Source organism: Tursiops truncatus, chromosome 2, assembly GCF_011762595.2.
Source record: "Tursiops truncatus isolate mTurTru1 chromosome 2, mTurTru1.mat.Y, whole genome shotgun sequence".
NCBI classification, from domain to species: domain Eukaryota; kingdom Metazoa; phylum Chordata; class Mammalia; order Artiodactyla; family Delphinidae; genus Tursiops; species Tursiops truncatus.
This window is the reverse complement of record NC_047035.1, coordinates 34,700,213-34,725,522: the sequence shown is the minus strand read 5'-3', so window position 1 is coordinate 34,725,522 and position 25,310 is coordinate 34,700,213. Positions and strand designations below refer to the sequence as shown.

Genomic DNA, 25,310 nt, shown 5'->3' with positions numbered 1-25,310 from the left:
ATGGAGAATTTTCCCACTGAATTGAAAAAATATACTTTTCTCTGCAGAATATTACATAATATATAGGGAGCTTATTATCATCTGGTTAGCAAAATGATTACTTGTTCCTCCAACAGTTTTTTTTTTAAACTTATTTATTTTATTTATATTTATTTTTGGCTGCGTTGGGTCTTCGTTGCTGCGCATGGGCTCTCTCTAGTTGCGGGGAGTGGGAGCTACTCTTTGTTGTGCTGCACGGGCTTCTCATTGCGGAGCACGGGCTCTAGGCGCACGGGCTTCAGTAGTTGTGGCTCGCGGGCTCCAGAGTGCAGGCTCAGTAGTTGTGGCACACGGGCTTAGTTGCTCCGCGGCATGTGGGATCTTCCCAGACCAGGGATCGAACCCGTGTCCCCTGCATTGGCAGGCAGATTCTTAGCCACTGCGCCACCAGGGAAGTCCCCTCCAATAGTTCTTAATATTGCAAGGTACTACTATAACAGGATACTATCCAGATTTGTAAAGGAACATGGTGAATGATTTTTCTTTAAGTAGTCCCATTGGTCCCTGGGAATAATTATGGCCAAAGCTAAGTTTTAGGCATAAAAAAGCAAGAGGAGGCTATTAGGTATCTGGATCTGCAAGTGTGATTTTCATAGAAGTTCATTGGTTAAAAGAGAGACTCTATGGACAAAGTGAAGGAAGGTTCAAACTGAGAATAATCAATAGAAGTTTTCTTTCTTTCCTCTTTGTATTGGATAAGACTAGATAAAAGTAATGGCAGGAGTGAAGAGCTTCTATTCTGAAGTCATACAGACTTGGTATGAGTCTTGGCTCTGTCATTTAGATTTATGACCTTGGGAAGCAACTTAACCTCTTCATACTAGTTTTCCACATCTGTAAACTTGAGGATAACTTTGAGGAGTTGGAAGGATTGAATGTGAATAATATATGTGAAATTTTTGGCACCCTGCCTGGCAAGAAGTGCTACTGCTTCTACTTCTATTAATACTAACCGCTATCACCATCACTGCTACTCAAAACCATTTAAATAATCGTTCTACTTTTGGCCTCTGTAAAATACTACATAAGGATGTTGTAAGGATTATATGATACGAAGGACTTGAAACCATATACATAAAAGTGCACGTTACAGCTGTTGAATATTTATGTTGAGGTGCTCTTGGGCAAAATACTTTGCTTCTTTAAATTTGTCTTCCTTTTTGTCTGGGGATAACAGTAGTACTTAAACTTGTAGAACTGTTTGAGGATTAACTATGTAAAGTTTGGTAGCCCAATGTTCAGGACACAGAGAGAATCAGTAAATAATACTAGCTTGACCATTAAATGTTTTGTCTAAACACTTTTTTAGTCTTGTTTGGGCCGCTCTTAATGTAAATATCATTTTATATGCATGTTTAGTCTCTGGCCAGATGGTAATCGTTTGATGCCGGTGTGGGGTGGGGGGGAATGTATCATATGCTGGAATATGTTATTGAAATTGTATTTGCTTTCCCACTCAGGTTCTGGTATGCAATACAGGGCAATTTATTTGGCACCAGTTTTTATTCCATTTACTCTGTTGCTATTCTGTTGGCGATCGTTACCTTGTTGAATTTCTAGATTTATTGATCTCTGCCACTTTGTCAAGTGACTTAAATTTTTCTGGACCTTACTTTATGATTTGTAAAGTAAGAGTAGTTCATGAGATTAAAGGTTTTATTATTTAAACATTTAAGTTAACAGAACTTTTATTCCTTGAACCTTAAAAAGAATGACAAAAATGAGCTTCTGCTCTTTCCATCCACTGCCAAGATGACTCTTGAAATAAATCCTTTCCTGAACATTTTGAAAAACACTAGATGATATTTAAGCATCTCTCAGCCGCAGTTTATTTGGAAACCAACAGTACTGTACTTGAAAAAGAGTTGAAACACAATCAGTGAAAATAATCTAACGATCAGTGAAAATAATCTAAGTGGTTATTAGCAAGGGAGCTTGACTGTTTAAAGTTTTGTCTTGGAAGTGTGAGAAGCTTATTGAAAATTATTGAATGAGTGAATGCCTCAATTTTGGGTTAGTGATTGCTTGGTTTAACTCAGGGTCTCTCAACTTTGGCATTACTGTCATATTTTGGACTGGATAATTCTTCGGGGGTGGGGACGCTATCCTGTGCATGTTTAGCAACATTTCTGGCCTCTGCTAAGTAGATGCCAGTGGCACCCCTCAACCCAGTCCTGACAATAAAAAATATGTCTAGACATTGTCAAAATTCTCCTGGTGGGGACAGGCGGAAGGCAGAATCACCGTTGATGGAGAGCCACTGTAATCCAAAAATGTTTTAAGAAGAGTCAAGGTGATATTTATAAATAAATGTTTGATAAACTGGTAAATGAATATTTTAGGATATAGATATTTAACAAATGATAAATGCAGCATTATTTTTCCAGCTAATTTTTCCATGTTGTCTTATTTTTATTTTTGTCTTAAGGCAATCATATGGCCTAAAATTACAGGGTGAGAATAGGAACTTGAAAATTAAATGTTTCTGTTGCAGATATGTTTTATATACAACTTTTGCCAGTTATGTTCAAAGCTGCTAAGTCTCTGAAAGTTTTCATCTGAGAAAGATGTGTCTTGTAAGCTATTGACATGGCCTTATTGATATCCAGTTACATTGAGCAGGAATCATACCATTCTTTTTTTTTGTCTGTGAGAGCAGATGACTTATGTGGCTTTAAGTTATATGTTACCCCTACTTCCCTTTGAAATATTTACTCATTTGATTTCTACTTTGAGGATTTTTTTCAAATGAAGGAATTTTGCTTCCATTCTATACAAATATATCTGACATACTACATTCTAAATATATAAATAGTTTTAAAGCTGTGAGTGTAGCAGTGGCTTCTTTGGCATGCAGTTATCTGGATGATAAATAAAGGTACGTTTATCTGAAACCTAAACCATAAACTAAGTAGAATTTTAGAAATGCCATTATTATAGGACTTGTCAGAATGTTCCATTAAAAAATAAACCCAGGACATTTGCATTTGGTCTTTTTCTTAAGTTAAGGGGCTTGGTTTGTCAGTTGTATAAATCTGTTTTGCACCTTAAAAAAATTTACATTTTTACCTGTTGAACTCAGTTTACTTCAGATATATTATTTTTTATTTTAAAAATATTCTGTTTAGTTCTCCATAAGGAATAATTGAAAAAACTAGTTTTTCAATTAAATCTTTGGTGAATTTATATATTTTTGCTTAAATTGTTGTCACTAGTAATTTCTGAGCTAGTACTTTTCGTGACTAACCCAAATACAGTTGACGCTTAAACAACATGGGTTTGAACTGTGCAGGTCCACATACAGATGGATTTTTTTCAGTAGTAAATACTATAGTATTACAGGATTCATGGTTGGTTGAATCCATGAATGCAGAATTGCGGATATGGAGGAATCACCTATACGGAGAACTGCCTGTAGGTTATACATTTTCCATTGCACAGAGGGTTGGCATCCCTATACCCGTGTTGTTCAAGGGTCAACTCTATTTGAGTTTTGACTTGTATTTACTTAGTTTTAGATATAGCTAAATTTCTTCTCTGTGAAGATGATGTGTGGGGCATTTATTGTTGGAAACTAAAATTTTTGCATTGAGTTAAACATTTATTGAGTAAATAGGGTTTTTTTATGTGATGTCAGTAAATGACTTGGTCTTCTTTTAAAATTGGTTTTGTTGAGATATAATTGACATGTAATAAGATGCGATTTTAAATGTGTAATTTAAAATCAGCTCAATAGGTGTAACTTACATTAAAATTTAATAATTTTAAGTGTTCAATTTGATGAATTTTGAAAACAACTTTATCGAGGTATAATTTACATTCCATAAAATTCACATGTTTTACAGGTACAGTTTGAGTTTCATTAAATTTATATCGTGTAGATATCACTGAAATCTAGTTTCATTACACTTCCATCCCATAAAAAAATTCCCTTGTCTCCTTTTATAGCTAGTTTCTGCTCCCATCCACAGCTCCAGGAAACCACCAAACCGCTTTCTCTAACAGCACTAATTTTGCCTTTCCTAGAAATTTCATTACAAATGGAAATCATACAGTATGTACTCCTGTGTCTGGCATTATGTTTTTGAGGCCATCCATGTTGTTGCATATATCAGTAGTTCATTCTTTTTTATTACTGAATAGTATTCTGTTTTTTTAATTTATCCATTCACCAGCTGAAGGACATTTGGATAGTGTCCAATTTTAAGTTATCATTATTAATAATGCTTCTATGAATATTCCGTATAAACCTTTGTGTTTTTTTACAACTAAAAATATGTATTTCTCATATGGAATTAGTGGGTTATATCATAAGTGTATGTTTAACTTTTTAAGAAACTGTCAAACTGACTACCGTTTCATGTTCTCACCTGTATTAGGGTTTCAGTTTCTCCACATCCTCTCCAAAGCTTAGTATTGTCAGTCTTTTAAATTTTAGCCATTTTACTGTGTTTGTAATGGTATTTCATTGTGTTTTTTTAAACAGCTTTATTGAGTTATAATTCACATACCATGTACAATTCATCCATTTCAAGTGTACAATTCAGTAACTTTTAGTATATTCAGAACTGTGCGACCATTACCACAATCAATTTTAGCCTTTTCATCACCCCTCAAAAGAAACGTGTATCCCCCTTAGCCATAATCCCCCCACCCCACCCGCCGAAGGCAATCACTAATTTACTTTCTGTCTCTCTAGATTTGCCTATTCTGGATATTTCATAACTGGAATTATACAGTATGTGGTCCTTTATGACTGGCTTCTTTCAGTTCTGTTTTTAAAGTTCATCAATGTTGTAGCATGTAGCAGTACTTTCTTTTAATTGCCCAATAATATTTCATTTTGGATATACAACATTTTAGTTATCGGTTGATGGACATTTGGATTTTTTTCCCCCACTTTTTATATTAATAACGCTGCTGTAAACATTTTTGTACAAGGTTTTTGTTTGGACATATATTTCATTTCTCTTGGTCGTATACCTAGGAGTGGAATTACTCTGTGTTTAGCCTTTTGAGGAATTGCCAGACTATTTTACAGTGTGGCTGCACCATTTGACATTCCCAACAGAAGTGTATGAGAGTTTCAGTTTCTCCATCTCCTTATCAGCACTTGTCTTTTTGATTCTAGCCATCCTAGTGGGTGTTGTGGTGTCTCATGGTTTTGATTTGCTTTTCTCTGATGGCTAATAATGTTAAATATCTTTTTATGCACCTATTTAATAAAGCCATTTGTATATTTTCTTTGGAGAACTGTCTATTCAGGTCCTCTTCCCACTTTAAAATCAGACTATTTGTCTTTTTATTATAGTTGTAAGCGTTTGTTACATATTCTACACATAAGTCCCCCATCAGATAAATGATTTGCAAACATTTTCTCCCATTGTGTGCATTGCCTCTTCACTTTCTTGATGGTGTCCTTTGAAGCACAAGGTTTTAAGTTTTGATCATGTCTAATTTATCTATTTTCCTTTTGTTGCTTGTGCTTTTGATGTCCTGTCTTAAGAAACCATTGCATAATCAAAGGTCATGAAGATTTATTTATGCCTGTGTTTTCTTCTAAGAGTTTTATAGAATTCTTACATGTGTGTTTTTGATTCATTTTGAGTTAATTTTTGTATATGGTGTGAGGTAAGAGTGCAACCTAATTTTTTTGCATGTGGATATCTGGATATCTAGTTGTCCTGGCACCATTTAAGAGACTGTTTTTTTCCCATTTAATTGTCTTGGCACCCTTGTTGATAATCAATTGCCTGTAAATGTTAGAGTTTATTTCTGGTCTCTTAATTCTATTCCACAGATTTCTGTCTATCCTTATGCCGGTATCTCATTGTGGTTTTAATTAGCATTTTCCCTAATGATTAATGGTGTTGAATATCTTTCCAAATGTTTATTTTTTGCCATTTGTACATCTTTGGTGGTCAAATTTCTTGCCTCTTTTTAACAATTGTATTATTTGACTTTCTGAGTTATAAGAGTATTTATAGTGAATATAAGTATTTTGCAAATATTTCTCTTTTTATAGCTTGCCTTTTCATTTTCTTAACAGTATCTTTTAGTGGCATATTCTGGGGTGGCTATTCTGCCACTTTTTCAGTGGATCCTAAAAACCTTGTGGTATCAACAGATCTTTGCAACTGATTGGATAATAAGGCTTGAGGAAGATTTAGATCTAGATAGTGCTATAATTAACAATAGTGGGAAGAAGTTCAGGTCAGTTTGGGATATATTGAAATTGAGATTCTGGTGACATCCAGAAAGTAAAAATGTACTTTCTGTTCCCTCAATCTGGAACCCTTTATTTCTGGATCTTCCCACAACTGACTTTTTTTTTTTTTTTTTTTTAATCATTCAAGTCTCAGCTTAATTATCATCTCCTAAAATAGGCCTTCCCTGACCATCTTATCTAATGTTGCCCCTTCCAAACATCACTGTCTATTGTATAACCCTGTTTTACTTTCTTTATAATTCTTTCTCTGAATTCATCTTATTGTGTATTTGCTTTTTATTATCTTTTACCCTATCAGAATGTAATCTCCCATTAGGACAGGATCCTCTTCTATCTTGGTCTTCAATGTAGCATCAACATTCCCCCCTCTGAATTAACTGTGGTTCTTGTCTGTCAGATCCTTTTTGAATCTTTTTGGATCCTAAACTTCTCATTTTCTTGACTTTATGAAACTATTTATAAGGTTTAAAATGGATCCAGAAGTTGTAGTTAAAGAAAAAAACCAAAAACTGCATTTTTGTTTGAGCCTAACCTAGAGATAAAAAAAAAGTCATTAAAAATCATCTACAAAAGGGTCTTGTGCTTTTTTTAAAGCTTTTAAACCAGTTATGTTTACCTCTTTCTTATCATTGACTTCAGGTAATTTATATTGATTTTAATTGATGTTCATTAGAGATGAGTGTGTGTACATTTTTATTGCTTTATACTGAGAAACCCTAGTCATCTGAAAACAGAATTGGATATCATATTGAATTAACTTTTCTCTGCCATTCCCTCCCTCTAAAAGACACTACAGACTTTTACACTTGATTAATTGTCTCTTTTCTGTTTTACAGAGTAAGAAAGTTAGTCTGAGTTCTGTGAAAAATCAGAGAAGAACTAAGGATAGTAGACAAGGACTTTCCAATTTGCATAATGTAAGTTCTTTTCACTATTCTTGGCCTGAATTTTGTGTTAGCTGACAAAGCTGTTTCTATGGAAACAAATAGTGCAACTTCTTAGAATGTCAGAGGAATGCTGATCACTTAAAATGAGACTTCCCAGCTGCTGGTCAAAGGGCATTACTCCTGGGAGAAGGGGAGGAAGGATGAATTGAAAAAAAAAATCTAGAGTTCTAAATGCTAGTGTAGACCGACTGTGTTTTCATATGAAGTATGTTTTACATATCCCTTTGCCTAAAAGCTAGGATACTGATTATATAGAAACTGGTCTTCCTGCTAACAGTTCATGTTTCCCAGCTCTCACACAAATGGTTTTGTTTCTTGGTGTGGAGTTTTCAGTGGGCCTATATCCCTATATCCCTATTTCAGGCCCCCCAGTCTCAATCATTTGTACTTATTGAAGCTTATTTAGCTTCTTTTTACCCCCTTCTTCTGTATTCAATTCACATAAGCAGAGCCCTTTCTCTCCACTAGCTCAAAGTTAACATTGAAATAGCTTTGGCCTACGAGCCTGAAAATTCATTTTCTTCTTTTGTGGAGTGTAAAGAGTTTTGCTTTGTTTTTAAAATTTTTCTTTCTTTTTTTTTTTTCCATGGGGGTGTGGGTATAATAAGCTGGGACTTTGATTAGGATTTGAAATGTGGGCCTTTGAGGCATTTTTATTTATTTATTTATTTTGCGGTACGTGGGCCTCTCCCTGTTGTGGCCTCTCCCGTTGCGGAGCACAGGCTCCAGACGCGCAGGCTCAGCGGCCATGGCTCACGGGCCCAGCCGCTCTGCAGCATGTGGGATCTTCCCGGGGCCAGGGCACGAACCCGTGTCCCCTGCATCAGCAGGTGGACTCTCAACCACTGCACCACCAGGGAAGTCCTGAGGCATTTTTAAAACAATTTATTTATAATTAGAGTATTGAGATGAGAGGAATACTCTTAGGACCAGCAGCTTGTAACTACATTGTCTGCATAAGTCAGTCTTTCATTTACATATAAGGAGGTAATTCTCTAGTTCAGTTATTTACCAGCCTCCAAATTGTCAAACAAAGGACTGTAGGGTTTTTTTCCTCCCCCCCACCCCCCAGAGTGACAGAATAATTCCTTTGGACTGGTTCTCTTTCATTGTTTATTGTTATGTGATGACTACATAAATGAGCTAGAATATTCATGGTTTGCCTGTTTAAAAATTATAATGATCATTAATGCTAAAACTGTGGGACACAGCATAATGTTTCTTTGATTCTGGAAGAATCTGTCATGGACCTCATGAATTAACTTGTGAGCATTATGAAGTCTTTAGGAGTGTTGGTATGATGAGATCATTATTTAACTGGGGTGATCTGGAAATATTTCTTGAAGGAATAGTGATTTGTGGTAGATCTTGAAAGCAGAAGATGAAGGGAGAAGCAGTTCTTATTTCTTAGTTCGTAAGACATTTGGGCAGGAAGAGAAAGATATGGGATAGGCAGGCACAAATGAGGAAGCTAACTTAGAAGGCTTGTACGGGAAAGTAGTAAAAGATACAGTTAGAAAGTTTGGATTTACCTTGTGAGTTTAGACTCTGTTCTCTAGGCAATAAGAAAGCCATCAGATGTTCTGAACACAGGAGTAATTTGCTTATATGGTTAATTAGGCGTTTATCCCTTAACTAGTTATCAGGGCTATAGAGATCAATAAGACAGATCCTTGCTGATTAGATCATTTACCTGTATGACGTATAATCACCTTGAAATTGTGTCTAAAACTAAACCCGTAATGCCCTTTAATTTATCTCCCCTTCTATCGAATTCTCCATCTTAGTTAATGACATTGCTGTCCACCTTGTGACCCAAAGATAGTGGCCGTGAAGTCACACTGCCTGGGTTCATATTCTGAAGCCTCCAGTTTGCTTGGTCTTATACTAGGCAGTGTCACGGATCCAGAGATGGGTCGGCATGGTTCCTGACTTCCAAGCGTTTCTAGTCTGGGGCAGACAGACAGAGATACAAATAGCTGTAGTCGAGTTTGATCAGAGATGTGATAGGGATTGTGGGATTTCAGAGGAGGCACATAGCCAGTTTGGGAAATTATGGAAATCCAGAGGAGTATGTATTTGAGCTGAGACTTAAATGGAAAATAGGCAAGGATTAGATCCTAGGCAGCCTGGTTCTGGAGCCTGTACTCTTAAACATTGTGCGGTCTTGGGTAACTGGGTAGATATAGTGGCATTGATTAGAATTGATAATGAAGGAAAAGGATCAAGGAGAATAGAGGGGATTAAAGGGAAATATGAGTTTAATTATGGACACATTAATTTCTAGATCTCTGTGAGACATTTTGGTAGATAAACTAATGGGCAGGGATCTGTCTCTGTAGCCCCAGTACCTAGCCAGGGGTAAGTGCTCAACTAAATTTATGTTCAGATCACCCCTTTTTTCTAAATCTTTGATGGCTTTCTTACTGCCTTGAGATTAAGGACTTATATTTAAGACCTTTCATAAGTTGGACCCAGTCAAATTTTCTAGCCAGTATTCTCTTATACAAACTGACTGCTATAGTTCAACTAGCTTTGTTTGTACTTTTCCCATACCTTTAATTTTTTGTCTTTAGTTCATATGGCCTCTTTCTTTTTCCTTCACCCTGTCTTCAAGGCCTACTTCAATCCCCATTCCTCATTTATAAAACAGGCATATCTGGACCTACTTTTAGAGTTTTAGTGAGGATTAAATGAGTGAATACTATGTGAAGTGCTTGCAGTAGTGTCTGGCATAGAATTATGTGCTCAGTAAATGTTGTAGTTGTTGTTACTACTACTACTACTACTACTACTACTACTTCTTCTAGTGTTACTACTTCCTTCTCTCCTTTTTGCCCTGCTATATGAAATATAGACACCAAGTTTTAGGAATTCTGTAACTTACATGCTTCTTTAATATAACTTTTCTTCATTCTCACTATCTTAAATTAGTTCAGGACCCCATTTCTTTCTTTCTTTCCCTTTCTTTCTTTCTTTCTTTCTTTTGGCTGCATTGGATATTTGTTGCTGTGTGCTGGTTTTCTCTAGTTGCGGCGAGCGGGGCCTACTCTTCCTTGTGGTGCACAGGCTTCTCACTGTGGTGGCTTCTCCTGCTGTGGAGCACGGGCTCTAGGCACATGGGCTTCAGTAGTTGTGGCACGTGGGCTCAGTAGTTGTGGCTCGTGGGCTCTAGAGCGCAGGCTCAGTTGTGTGGTGCATGTGCTTAGTTGCTCCGCGGCCTGTGGGATCTTCCTGGACCAGGGCTCGAACCTGTGTCCCCTGCATTGGCAGGCGGATTCTCAACCACTGCGCCACCAGGGAAGCCCAGGACCCCATTTCTTACAGTTGCCCTCAAACTGGTCTCATTGCCACCCTTCAGTCTATCCTCTAGTCTTCTACCAGAGTGATATTTCTCTAAAAGTGAGTGTGATCATGTTAGTCCCTGCTTTAAATCCTATGATGATTCTTACTACTTTCAGGATAAAGGTCAAAGTTTTCATCTGTTACTCTTCTCCAACTGGCCCCCTGCTTGCCTTTCTAGTTTTATCATTATTCATGTATGACATGCTCCCATTGTCCCATCCAGCCATTTTGCATTCCATTCTACTTTATGCAAGTGCCATATTCTCACGTTCTTCCTTCCTTTTGGTCTTGTGTTTCCCTCTGCCTGGAACAGACTGTTCTATCTGGCTAATTTTTAGTTGTTTTTTGAAATGCTGCTGGAAGAAATGTGTCCTTATGTTTTGAGGGTTTGCTTTGACTATCACAGACTAAATTTTAGAGCCCATCATCTGAATTTATAACATTTCTAAGTTCAGTTGAACAAATACTTAATGGGCATTTCCTATATGACATGTATTGTGTTAAGTACAGGGAAGGTATAAAAATAAGACATGAATGACCCGTTTTTAACAAATTTAGAATCTAATGAGGAGAAATCAACTGAGAAGAATAATCATTCATTTTCTTTGCTGTCTCGGCCAGTGGACTATGAACACGCTAAGGGAGATGTGACCAAAATGGAGATTTAAGTGAATTAATATCAGGTTGCAGAAATTTTTCTGAGGGTAAAAGACTAGATCCAGATAGACAACAAGCATGATTATAGTCCAAGCATGAGAACTCTGACTGAGATCACCTGGCCTAGTTTCTCTTGCATGATTGTAATTTCCACCTCCATGATTTAGTACAGTGAATATGGACACATTCTTATAATTTTTAAGCTAAGTTTTAATTTCAAATCATAATTTTTGTAGACCAGCATATATATAAATAAAAAATACTCATGATTAAGTTTGATTTTTAATATCCCATAAATGTTGTAAGTAGAGAAAGTTGAGAGTTTTAATTTTCTGGAAGTAAATATACTCCTAAATTTTTAAAATTAAACATAACACTACAGTAACTCCTACATAAATTTCTGCTTGTAATGAAAATATTAAATAAGATAAATTTGCATTTAATCAATATTATAAAACAAGAATTATCTAACATAATTTTTTTAATATATAAATTTATTTATTTGTTTTATTTTTGGCTGCATTGGGTCTTCGTTGCTGCACACAGGCTTTCTCTGGTTGCAGCGAGCAGGGGCTACTCTTCGTTGCAGTGCACGGGCTTCTCACTGAGTGGCTTCTCTTGTTGCGGAGCATGGGCTCTAGGCTCGCGAGCTTCAGTAGGTGCAGCACGCAGGCTCAGTAGTTGTGGCTCGTGGGCTCTAGAGCGCAGACTCAGTAGTTGTGGCACACTGGCTTAGTTGCTCCGCAGGCATGTGGGATCTGCCCAGACCAGGGCTCGAACCTGTGTCCCCTGTGTTGGCAGGCGGATTCTTAATCACTGGGCCGCCAGGGAAGTCCCTATCTAACATAATTCTAATAGCTCTCGTTTTAATGAAAAAGAAGGCAATTTAATGATAAATAAGGTATTTCTATGTAGATCGCATAATTATAAAAAAATAGAGCTATAATTTGGACGGAAGACAGAAAAATCTACCAGAGTTCTTGTGAAAATGTAATTCTAGTGGCTCATGTAGCTTGCATCTATTTTCCTGATTATTGGTCTAGTGGTTTTCCACTAGATTATTGGTCTAGTGGTTTTCCACTAGGGTGGGTTTGTGTTAAGCAGTCTGTGACAAGATGTTTGCTTGAGAGAAGACTGGCTGGCATTAGGAATATCATCTGAAAACTCAGCTTTTGCTTAGTTGGCATGTTCTCTAACCAACCTATTAACTGGAGTGCTACTCAACTCAAGGAGGTAGTAGGTTTATTATTGTAAATATTTTTAAAGTCTTGAGCAAAAGAAGACTAATTAGATTTAATGTGTGGGTTTGCACATATATAAATAATCTGCCTATTTATGCCCAAGAAATGGCTTGATGAAAAGCCATTGTCATCCAGTAAAATATTTTTCTTGTCTAAAATATGTTGAAGGATTTTTAAAATAGGAGAATCAAATTAATACTAAGAATTAATATAAGTATAAATAGTTTTTAGTTCTAAAACTTTATATCATTTAAAACTCAGAACAGGGGACTTCCCTGGTGGTCTGGTCGTTAAGACTTCGCCTTCCAATGCAGGGGGTGCGGGTTCAATCCCTGGTTGGGGAGCAAAGATCCCACATGCTTGCGGCCAAAAAAACAAAACATAAAACAAGCAATATTGTAACAAATTCAATAAAAGACTTTAAAAATGGTCCACATCAAAAAAATCTTAAAAAAAAAAAAAAACTCAGAACAATTCTATGAATAAATTTTCCAAAGGAATCTAAGGTTCAGAGAGAGAAACTAGTCTTAAATCATAAAGCTAGAGGAAGTAGCAGAGCCAGAATTAAAATTCAGTCTTCTGGTCTCCAAGTCCAATATGTTCTTGTTTGCTGTATAGTGTGACTTTAAAACATTTTTGAGTGGTAACAGATACTACCATTTTCTCTAAATGAATCCTCTGAAAGAATTAACCCTAATTCTTTTTTTAATGCCACCAGTTATAAAGACTGATAACTGACATAGTCTTTTTCTCACTTAAGGTAGTTTTATCCTGTAGATGCCTTAGCTGCTAATTAAAATTTCTTTTTCATTGGGTATCTTCTTCATCTCATAAACTCCGAAAAGTGAATTGTCTCCCATAGTGCTGCCTTTATATCGAGTCAACAACATGGCTTGCTGTATGCCAGGTTCTTTAGGAGTTAACTAGGAAGGGATTTCAATCTCATGTATATTAATTGAGCATAAAGGATTGTGTTGAGACAACTGTAAAGATGATTAAAATACTTTTACACCTTAAATATCTCATTCTCTACTAAACTAGTACCCAGAACCTTCTTATTTTCTTGCTGTGCTAAACTTTCTAATACGTCATTTTTCTTAGCTGTAAAATTAAACAGTATACTTGAGAGGGTACTTTTTTTTCTTGAAACACCTTGTTTTCCTCAGATCTATAAAATGAAAGGAAAATATTTAATCTATATAGCAAGATAATATTATATACTTATGAGATATTTTCTATATTGTGTAGAGATAGAGATTGGAAGTGGACTATGTAAAAAAATCTACTTTTATATTGTAATTCTTATACTTTTTTTCCCCATCTTTCCCCTTAGATTTCCTTCATGGATACATTTTCATAGCATTATTATGTGATGTGAGAAGTTTTTTTTTTTTTTTGAAGTAACATGGATTTTATACTACAGAATCAAGAGATTGGCTTTATAGGAAAAATTGAATTATAAAAAGTGGTACGGGTTTTTATAGATAACCATGACAACATCCCATATGAATGGGCATGTTACTGAGGAATCAGACAACGAAGTAAAAAATGTTGATCTTGCATCACCAGAGGAACATCAGAAGCACCGAGAGATGGCTGTTGACTGCCCTGGAGATTTGGGCACCAGGATGATGCCAGTACGTCGAAGTGCACAGTTGGAACGTATTCGGCAACAACAGGAGGACATGAGGCGTAGGCGAGAGGAAGAAGGGAAAAAACAAGAACTTGACCTTAATTCTTCCATGAGACTTAAGAAACTAGCCCAAATTCCTCCAAAAACTGGAATAGATAACCCTATATTTGATACAGAGGAAGGAATTATTTTAGAAAGTCCTCATTATGCTGTGAAAATATTAGGTAAGTAAAAACAGTAGAATAATAGAAAATGTTTTGCTTTTGTTTCTCTTGCCGTGACATAAATGTGTATAGGAGGGAGGAGGGATATAAGAGAATGTAAGTAATAGCAATTTGAATTCAGACCAAGATCAGTTCCTTTCTCGGAAAGGCCATATGACCATTGTTTACTGTTAGCCATGTAGAGCTAAAGCACATATCCTAAGTGTTCAGTCACTACAACATAATTTTTATATCTAATCTTTGAATTAAAAATTTATGTATGAGACCTAACTTTTAAAGCCTTGAAATTCACATTTTATTTCAAACTCAAACTTTTATATCAAAATTACTGAAAAATAGTTTTCAGATTTTGAATTTCTGATTTCCTTAAGGTTAGTAAAATAGTGATAAAATTAATATATGTAGCTTAACATTGATTTGATTTTCTTTAATTAATGGCTGTTAATGAGAACTGGTGCTATTCCTATGGCATAATCCTATACTAACTATTCCCAAATTTCATTTTGTGAAGAAAACAAAAAAACTAGTGACATGAGATATTAATAGATATAAATAAAAAAGAATTCTGTGATCAAATAAATTTTGAGAACACTTGGTTAAATAAGTTAAACAGCTTCTTATTACAGTACTTCTTGTAGCCTTTATAATCTAATAGGCATTATGAATCTGTGAGAGAAATTGATGTCGAATGTGTGTTTCCAAACTTAAAATATTTCATAATTGAACTTAACTGCCCTCTCTTCCTACACACACACAGGAGAGATTCCTGAACTAGTGTCAGTGGTATACATTAACTTGTGTTCCCTTAAAACCAGGCTAACTAAAAGGAAGTATTTTATTTCTTAGTGGTTTATTATTTATAGATGTGAAAAGAGAGACACTTCACTTTTCTATGGAAGGAGAGGGTTTTCGTCGTTGTTTTGCCATTTATTTAAGTGTCTGTTGAATCCTGTACTAGATGCTGTAGCAAACAGCTTTCTGTTTAGTACCCAGAGTAGTCCTGTTAACAGGGCTCTGTAATATCCATTACAGAAAAAGAAATTGAACCTCAGTTAAATCACTTGTGTAAGACTCCATGCTAAGTGGTAGGACCAAGTTTGAATTTGCCTAATCTGGATATGCAGTTGATGTACTGCAAAGAACAGGGGGTTTGAGTGGAGACTGATATCCAGCCTGCTCTTCACTCACTAGACCAGAGCTTTGGCTACCAAGAGTGGAACACCTTTTTCTGATTTACTCAAAGGTACCATATGTACTCTCTCTTTGTATATAGTATACCATATATATTAAATCTGTATATATAAAGGTACCATATATACTATATATGGTATATACACCATACATACTATATCTAGTCTAGAACAGTTTCTACTTTATCACATCTGCTTCTTTTCTTTGCTATACATTTACTAAGGATCCACATTTCTTGACAGAAAGCAGTGTGCACACTTCTCTGTGACTTAAGAAATCATAGGTGTGTTCAGTCATAGTGAAGTCTGCTAAATGCCTTCAGATGAAAGGCATTATAGTAAAAACAGAAAGATTACATATTTTTTACAATACATTTATGTGAAGGAATTTTATGCTCTTTTTCCCTAAGAGTTTTGTTAGAGTAAAATTGTTTCATTCCCAATTGCCTCTTATTGGCCTTCATCTCCTACCACTCCATTATTTTATATTAAAATATTCTGTAAATATTCTCTGTGACTTGGAGAAAGCTTACATTGTAACATATCCAACCCAAGCCTGGATTGAGTCTTCTGGGTTTCTGTTTAAATTTCTTTAAGATTAATGTATTTGTCCATTTGCTTTAATTGTATGAGGCATAAAAGTCCATCTAATAGACAATATTCGTGTAATCTCCATGAGGAAACAAATACAGCTTAAGCCAGATTCACTTAGGGAATTTTTATTTATTTTTTTACCTAACCACAGAAAACTGAAGACCATTTCTCTTAAATTTTTTGCTTTTTCCTATTTCTTTTTGTATGCTGCTTGGTTAATTTTTCTACAACAATAGATTAAAGTACAGATATATTTTCTTCCAACTTGCAATCCAGTGTGGTTTTAAAAGTTATCTTTGTGCAATCTTTGAACGTAAGGCTGTTTATTATATTTTATTTTAAAGTAATTTGAAATGTAGTACCAGGTATCTGTAAGTCATTTCTTGGTTAGGAGAATATTTCATATTTTGAGAAATAAGTGATAGATTTAATTTTAATACACTCAACACAAATGTGTTAAGTGTAGGAAACATGAAAAGTTATAAGGTTGTTATTGTCAGTCAAATCTTCAGTTTTTGGATATACTCAGTTTTAAGTTTTCATTTTAAAATGAAGTATATTAGCTTTGTATCAGACATTTTTTTTCCTGTTTATAATTTGCTAACACATCAGACTACAACAGTACTCCCTTAAAGTTGTATGAGTCTCCCTGCCAGTGTTTTGATTAATATACACATGCCAGGAGACAACTTCTCAGCCTTTTTCACAGCCAGAAACAGCAACCTTGTGTTAAATGAGGGAAGGATGGGGCAACTGATTTATTTCTTTGAGAGGGAGCCTTCAGTTTCCAAATGATACATCATCATTTATCTGTGAGTAGAGGAAATTCTCCTTAAAGAATTGAAAATGTGATTGGAAAGGTTAGATACTTTAAGTATCTGGGTGGTGGTTTTTAATGAACATATTTATAAATTCGGCACTGTATAATAATAAAAATGCAGGGATGGAATTAATAGAAAATATTCAGAAAGGATAAACTGAATTTTCTTATTTAAAAGCAGTTAGAATCTTATTGAAAATTAGAAAATAGTGATGTGGAAATTTCAAATGAATAATATTAGTAGTATAAATTATAAGAATTTTGATATATTAGGGAGGCTTTCCGTAAAATTGGCACGAGTTATTCAAACTTGCTTTGCTACAAATACAATATCATTGTCTTGTTCTCTTTCATAAGTAAAGCAAGCTACCCTGTGAGAAAAATTCTGAGAAAAGAGCAGAATGCAGGTAGGATGAGGTAGAGTAGGATCATCTTCAGATGTCTTTAGATTATAGAATTCACTGTTTGATTGATTTTTATGGTCAAAGATAAGTAATTTGGGGCCAGGATTGTGGACAAGTAAATATAGTAGACAGAATATTTAAAGGGAATAAACTAGGAAACATTGCTATCTATCATGGATGTCACTGTATGATTACCACACTTTTGAAGAGACCTTAGGAAAGGCATACACACCCACCCATCACACAACCATGGCGAGCTATCTGTTTTGTGGCTAATAAGGAGATTCTTGAAATTTGTGATTAGGGACTTTCTGATTTACACCAGATGCTACTAGTGTTAAGAAAAAATAAAAAAGACACACCAAGGGGAAGAAAACTAGGATGAATAAAATATTTTCGTAATATTAATAATACCATGTTTCAGTCTTTATTAGTATCTACATATTTTTTGCCAGGTGTCTCTGAATATTCAGACTTTTAAGTCAAGAGTATTCTTGTGTTTGATGTTATAAAATAAAATATTTCTTCCACATTTGTTTCTGATGTTATTTGACTTTGATTGACCGTGGGAAATGCTGGAATTTTGCTGGCTTGTGATAAACTTTTTTTAAGATTGGCTTTTAAAATAAAGTTTATTTAAAGGCAGCAAACAAAATTCTAGTGCAAATAAACCTTGAGTTCATACATTTCTGAGAAGTTAATTATTCTTGCTATTAAATTTTTGCTCAACTGCTATAGATATTTCCAAACTTTATTAGGCATTCTTTGAGAAATTTTTTTTTTCTGGAAATGAAATGATTAGACCCATTGGTATTATGTTTAAAATGTTGGGACATTTGATGATTTTTTGATTTGTTCAGATTGCTAAAATTAGAACTAGCCTAAAATAAAGATTAAAAAATTCATTAGAATATGTGTATAGTCATGTAATGTTTGGTTATTAAATATGCATAATGCTACTGAAAAATAATTAACTGCTATACCATTTAGTCTTTGACACAATGTATCAAAACTTCATTCCACCTATAAAGTATTAATAGGTTTTAACTTTTCTCTTTGCAAAGACTTGAATCATTTTATGTTCAGAAATGCATGATATCATTACATATTGGTACAGGGATGCCTGGAGTCAAATGTAGAGTTTAAATACTTTTTACCTTCACTTGCTATTGACCTTTGACAAGTTACTTAAGTTTCCTGAGCCTCAGTTTCTGTATTTTCTTGAGGATCAAGTGAAAACACATATATAAACATGTTGCACATTGTAAGTTTGACTAAAATTTAACTTTTGTAAGGACCAGAAGCTACCAGAGATCATCTAACCTTTTAGTCCATGAAATTAGTTTGTGGATCTTAACCAGTAATTTTTTACTTCATTTTTTAAAATAACAGCTTTACTATACCATAAAATTCACTCTTTTAAAGTGTACAATTCATGAGTTTTTAGTACATTCACAAGATTGTGCAGCCATCACCATTATGTAGAGTGTTTCCATTACCTCAGAAAGAAACTCTGGACCCATAAGCATTCACTCTCTATTCTCTCCTCCCCCTAACTCCTGACCACCCTAATCTACTTTCTGTGTATTTGTTTATTTGGGACATTTCATCTAACTGAATCATACAGTATGTGGCTTTTTGTAACTGGTTTCTTTTCACATAGCATAATGTCTTCAGGGTTCATCTGTGTTGTAGTATGAACCATTACTTCATTCCTTTTTATAGCTGAATAATATTCCACTGTATGGAAATACCATGTTTTGTTTATCCATTCATCTGTTGGTGGAATGTTTGGTTTGTTTCTACCTTTTAGCTATTGTGAATAGTGCTGTTACAAATATTCACATATAATTTTTGTTTAAACATCTGTTTTCAATTCTTTGGAGTATATACCTAGGAGTGGAATTGCTGGATCAAATGGTAATTGTGTTTTAACTTATTGAGGAACTGCCATATTTTCGCCAGTACCTGCACTATTTTACCTTTTCATCAGCAGCATGAGAGGGTTACAGTTTCTCTACATTCTTGCTTCTATTTGTTATTATATCAATATGTCTTTTTAATTTTAGCCATGCTATCAACCAGTAATTTTTTTTTTTTTTTTTTGTGGCGGTACGCGGGCCTCTCACTGCTGTGGCCTCTCCCGTTGCGGAGCACAGGCTCCGGACGCGCAGGCTCAGCGGCCATGGCTCACGGGCCCAGCCGCTCTGCGGCATGTGGGATCTTCCCAGACTGGGGCACGAACCCGTGTCCTCTGCATCGTCAGGCAGACTCTCAATCACTATGCCACCAGGGAAGCCCAACCAGTAATTTTTTTAAGAACTAGAAAAAAATAGAAGATATTAAGGTATATTATATTGCATGTAAGTATTTATAAATTTTTATCTCAAATAGGGATGTATATACTGGGTTGAGAAATTTAAAAATACACATTTTTAATGGATCACTAACGAAAGTTTGAGAAATAATATCCAAGTCAAACCCACTCATTTTATAGAAAGGCCCAGAGACTTGAGATGGATTTTCCAGTGATATATATTGCAGCTAGTAAGTGATCCAAGTCATAACTAGGACCCAGGTATTCTGCCTTCAAATTTGGGTCTTTTTCTTGCTCACCAAACTCATTTCAGTTTTGTCCAGAGAAAAATCATGAAGCTTTTGTACTTGATTGAATAGTAGTCATTTCAATGATATTTTTCCATTGTCTTATATTTAGGGCTAAGGTTTTTGCTCTGCCATCTCTCTCAACTGTCTTTGCTTGTATGCTTGTTTAGAATTTCTTTTTAATTTGTAATGCAATTTTTTAATGATTAATTACTGTTCAGGGTGTTTCATGAGCTTCTCGTTATTTTTAATAAATGCAGTTTAACCTAGTCCACTGAAAACCAAAGCTCAGAGATCTGAATTTTATGTCCTTAAATTTAAAAAGAAAAAAGAAAAAGGAAAGACAACCCATCCCTACTTAAGTAAAGATTTCCTAAATGAACATTCGAATTTCGAGTCAGTGGATAGATGTACTGGAAACTGGTATAATCTCCTCATACTCAATACTATTAAGTTCCTCATCTGAATAGTCAATTTGACTGTACAGTTTAGGGGAAAAGAAGAAATCTTTAAAAGTGTTCAGGAAAAAGTCATGAAGTTGGTTGAAATATAGAAATTTCTGAGGATAGGTTAAAAGAATTGGTATTATTTAAACAATGAAACGGAAGAATATTAATGCTAGAATAGATATGTAGAAACTGTTTTCATGTGGGGTAAATGATAGCAGTAAGTGAAAATAACAAAGTTAATCCAAGGTAGATGGTTATCTCCATTGCTTTGAAAGATCTCCAGAAACGGAGATTCCTTAGCTTCCTTGAGTAATTTTATTGTTTACCCTTACTGCCAAACAATTCTCCAGTCTTGGGTGTTTGAAGATAGAATTTTCAGATAGAGCAACTCTTGGTGATTGCTTTCTGTTGCCCATTTTAGAGTCTTCATTCTTTTATATTTTAGGCAGCCAGGAGAGGGCCAAGAGGAGAGGAGAGTGTTGGGGGGTGGATTTGTGGGCTTATGTGTGTGTTTGTATTTATCTGATTAATTGTATCCCAAAGCCAAATGTAAGTGATTTTTCTTGCTTTTAGATAATATGTCCTCTCTTTTAACATAAATAATCAAGATTTAACTGTTGTATGAAACGTTAGAGGAAATGGGAAACTTAAAACAATGTCTACTGAACATCAAATAAGAGGAAATAGATCAAACTGCAGGACAAGGCATTTGAACTAGATATAAAGAACTTGCTTCTAGGGAAGTTGCTACAGATTGGAGTTTATCACCAAAGCCAGATTTGCCATGCCTGCCTTTGCCTTCCCCTCAGCACAGTGTCTGTCCTCATTTCTGTCTTCCCTCCATCCTGCCTTGTTCTGGGTACTGCTCTTCCTCCGTAACCCCTTCTTTGTTCACTCCCCGCTCTACACCTGTGTCATTCTTTCTTGCTAGCCCTGTGTTCTTTATTTATCTCTCTACTTCTCTGTCCATGTGGTTCTTTTTCCTTGTGCCTGTTGTGTCTCTGTGTATGGGAATGGGAAAGGGAGCCTCTGATATCTGTATATGGGGAGTCTCTGTTCTCTCTCTAGTCTGTCCTCTCTTTGTTGTCTATCTTCATCATTATTATAAAAGAGGGTACATATTTGACAGGATGGATTTAGCTGCATCTGATTAGATTTTTCAAATTTCCTCTGGAATTGCACAGAATTTCGAAGAACTTAGGTGGTTTTCGTTTAAGTAGTATGTAATCTAATTACTATATCATACAATGGAACATTTCTTATGTGTAGAAAATTTGCTGTTTTGCATAATATGTATTTGTAAAATGCTTTTAAAGATATACCATATAGAAACAAAGTTTTTTAAACCTACAACAAAATACCTTTTGAAATTAAGAATTTTTATATGAAACTAAAATGAACGTGTGTCAGAATGAGAATCCCAGAGTTGATATTGCCAACAATTATTTTTCATTATGACATCATACTTAATATCAAAGAAAAGACCTTTTGTCAGAATTCCATTCAGAATTTTCCAATAAAATTTATCATAATCAGTATTTTAAGACTAATGCGATAGATATTTTTTGCTTTCTCTGTGACCTTAAAACTTTATTGGGCAGAGGCAGCATCATTTTTAATTTCCATTAAACTGATAAACCCTCTGATGAAATTCATGTCTTTATAAATAAGTTTATATCATTTACTGTTTCATATTTCCTTTTACATATTTATTTGTTTCAGCTACATATGGTTTAATCCATATCTTCTTGTCAAGCTATATATTTATATTTAATGAAGTCTTAAAAACTGTGATTGTCTAGTAACTTAATCTGTTCTGTTTGTTCATTAAACATTTGTCATGGAAACATATTTGAACCTGAAGCATGAGAGTACTTGGGGAGCTTTCCTGCCTAAGAATGCTATCTGGAAAATTTCCCAGCTAAATTGGCCATGAAAGCAGATATGGAATTTATCTGAAAACTTCCCATTTAAATCATAAGTTATCAATTTTGCTGAACTACTTAGTTACCCAGGCTAGTGCTACACCATCAAAGATATTTTTACAATATTTCTCAAAAAGATACATAGCCTCTACATTCACAAGAACTGCAGTTTTGGTTTCTTTTGCTGAACTTTTACAGTGTACTGCCTAGCATACTATTGTGATGTTAGAGTTGAAATAAAATACTCTGAGAAAATATTTGAAGCACAAGACACTTGGTTAAAACAGCAGAAATAAAATGCAACAGTATTATAAAAGTAGCATTTGGAGGGTGTATTATATGTGTGAACATGTACAAACACAGTTAACTAGAGGAAATTCTTCGTACAGGTACATGGTAAAATAGAATGTGTAAGCTCCTCTAAATACTAGTCAGTGTACATTGCATGCTGCTATATTGGGCAGAAAGACACTTTAGGACAGCTTTTCTAAAGCAGATAAATGACATGTCACAATCAAGCCCTAAAATCTAAAAAAGAAACAAAAATTTATCTTTTTTTAAGCCCTTGGTATGGCAGAAAAAGCACTGCCTTAGAAGTTCAAAAAGATTCTTCACCCAGGTGCCATTTTTCTGTATGACTTCATTTTCTCCATCTGTAGAGATTTGCTCTGAACTATGTATGTCTCAGGTTTTGGTGGGTTTTTTTAAATTGGGAAAAGTTTCTCAGATTTTATGAGGATTAAATAAAATAATATATATGTATATATGTCTGTAATACAAATATTGTTCTATGTCTTTCTATTCAATATCGGCAGTGACTAGTGTGTAATTCAGACCAAATACATATTTGTAGTTTTTCAACTACAAATAACGGGTTGGTGATATTTCATTGTGAAAGCTGAGCTTAAGTGCAAATGATCTCAATTTAGTCTGGCAACATTGATTAATGCAATAAGTCTGGAGACAACTCCTAAAAAAAGATAATTTCAGTGAAAACACTTTTTACTAATTAAACAGCAGAAACGTGAATAGGACTTCATAGAGGTTAGTGAATTTGTAAAGGATGATAATTAACAAGTTTAAATTGATGCTAACCTACAAAATTTGAACCTTGATGCTAACCTACAAAATTTGAACCTTAAGCCCAGTTAAAGTTGTTATTTCTGGCACTTGGCATGGTCCTTAAGTTCTCCTGATAGCCTTTACTTAAGTAGATAGGTACTAAGTCAACAGCCTCTTTGGGACTCAGTTGTATAGTTCTTCTGCTTTCAGCCTTCCTATTTCCTATAGATCTTATCTTGGTCCCTGATCTCCTGAGAGAAAGACATTTCCAGTTTGACCCTGAGATTTTTTTTTCTTTTCTGGATTTTAAACTGTCCCGGATGGTCTTTAATGTCTTTAGAATTCCTCAGTATGAACACAATATGAAAAAATTGACCAGATTTACTCTTCCTCTGGAACCTGTATTCCTTACCTAACTTCCTATCAACACGAGAAGCCTACTGATTTCTTAGAATTTTTTTTTTCTTTTTTGTTTTTTGGCTGCGTTGGGTCTTCATTGCTGCACGTGGGCGTTTTCTAGTTGCGGCGAGCGAGGCCCACTCTTCTTGTGGTGCGCAGGCTTCTCATTGGGTGGCTTCTCTTGATGCGGAGCACGGGCTCTAGGTGCGCAGGCTTCAGTAGTTGTGGCACACGGGCTCAGTAGTTGTGGCTCGTGGGCTCTAGAGCGCAGGCTCAGTAGTTGTGGCTCAGGGGCTTAGTTGCCCCGCGGCATGTGGGATCTTCCCGGACCAGGACTCGAACCTGTGCCCCCAGCATTGTCAGGTGATCGATTCTTAACCACTGCGCCACCTGGGAAACCCCTCTTAGAACTTTAAAGCAATCATCCCTTTTGGATTAACCACAAAATTTCCTGTTGCCTGGGCTTCCCTGGTGGCGCAGTGGTTGGGAGTCCGCCTGCCGATGCGGGGGACGCGGGTTTGTGCCCCGGTCTGGGAGGATCCCACATGCTGCGGAACGGCTGGGCCCGTGAGCCATGGCCGCTGAGCCTGCGCGTCCGGAGCCTGTGCTCTGCGGCGGGAGAGGCCAAGACAGTGAGAGGCCCGCGTACCACAAAAAAAAAAAAAAAAAAAAAAAATTCCTGTTGCCTCTCTGTGCTGCATCTCAGCTGTTAACTGATATCGTGAAATAAGGCCATTGATCTCCAGTTTTATCTCTCATTAAGCCATCCCTAGTTTAGATTACCCTACCTTACTTTTCCTATTTCCTTGCTGGCTTATGACTACAGTATTTTATTTGTGCGTAAAATATTCTAAAAATGAAAATTCTATGCTGTGTTTACTACGAAAGTAAGAGAGGGCAACAAAAGGAAATACTGAATAGTTGTAAAGGAGGAACTAGAATAACTATAAAGCAGACACAAAAATTCAATACAGCAATCAAGGTTATTTAGTATAGAAGAAAATAGGTGTGAGTGCTTTAGTTATTCCCAAGTATATCATGTCTTAAAATATTACAATAACTGCTGTTAATAAAGCCTGTAAGTCATTGGTTCTTAACCAGAAGGGTACATAGTCAACTTTAAAAATATATATATATATATATATGTATATATATATATATATATATATATATATATAAAATTAAAGAAGACACAGGAGATTCTGATTGTGTTTGAAGTAGAACTCAGGACATAAATATCTTTGTAAATTTCCTTAGTGATTCTCATAAATATCCTTGATTAAAAACCATTGTTCTGATACAGCAAGAAAATTTAGTACATTCTGCTTAAGACTGCAGGGATATTTATATAATCTCTGTAATTCTAGTCATTAAGGAAAATAATCTAGTAGAAAAATGGTCAAAAGATAAGGAGAAAATCGATGAAAGAAGAAATGTTAACCTTGTGAAGATACATTAAATGTCACTACTAGACAAAGAAATACGTTTTCCTAACCAGATCACCAAAAGTGAAAAATTTGGGCTGTTTGTAGAAACAGGCACTCAAGT

General features: G+C 35.3%; 1 protein-coding gene across 8 annotated transcripts in view; it reads left to right on the top strand.

The window, feature by feature from the left end:
* PALS1 (protein associated with LIN7 1, MAGUK p55 family member) overlaps positions 1-25,310 on the top strand; it is a 100,394-nt gene that overhangs the window by 22,638 nt on the left and 52,446 nt on the right. For 5 of the 8 annotated variants that reach the window (XM_073800336.1, XM_073800337.1, XM_019922313.3 and 2 more), the window contains exons 2-3: positions 7,105-7,185; positions 13,792-14,315. In XM_073800336.1, coding sequence (XP_073656437.1) covers positions 13,949-14,315 — 367 coding nt within the window. In that variant the 5' untranslated portion in view covers positions 7,105-7,185; positions 13,792-13,948. The remainder of the gene's footprint in view (positions 1-7,104; positions 7,186-13,791; positions 14,316-25,310) is intronic. The other 3 variants (XM_073800338.1, XM_073800339.1, XM_073800335.1) reach the window with 2 other exon arrangements.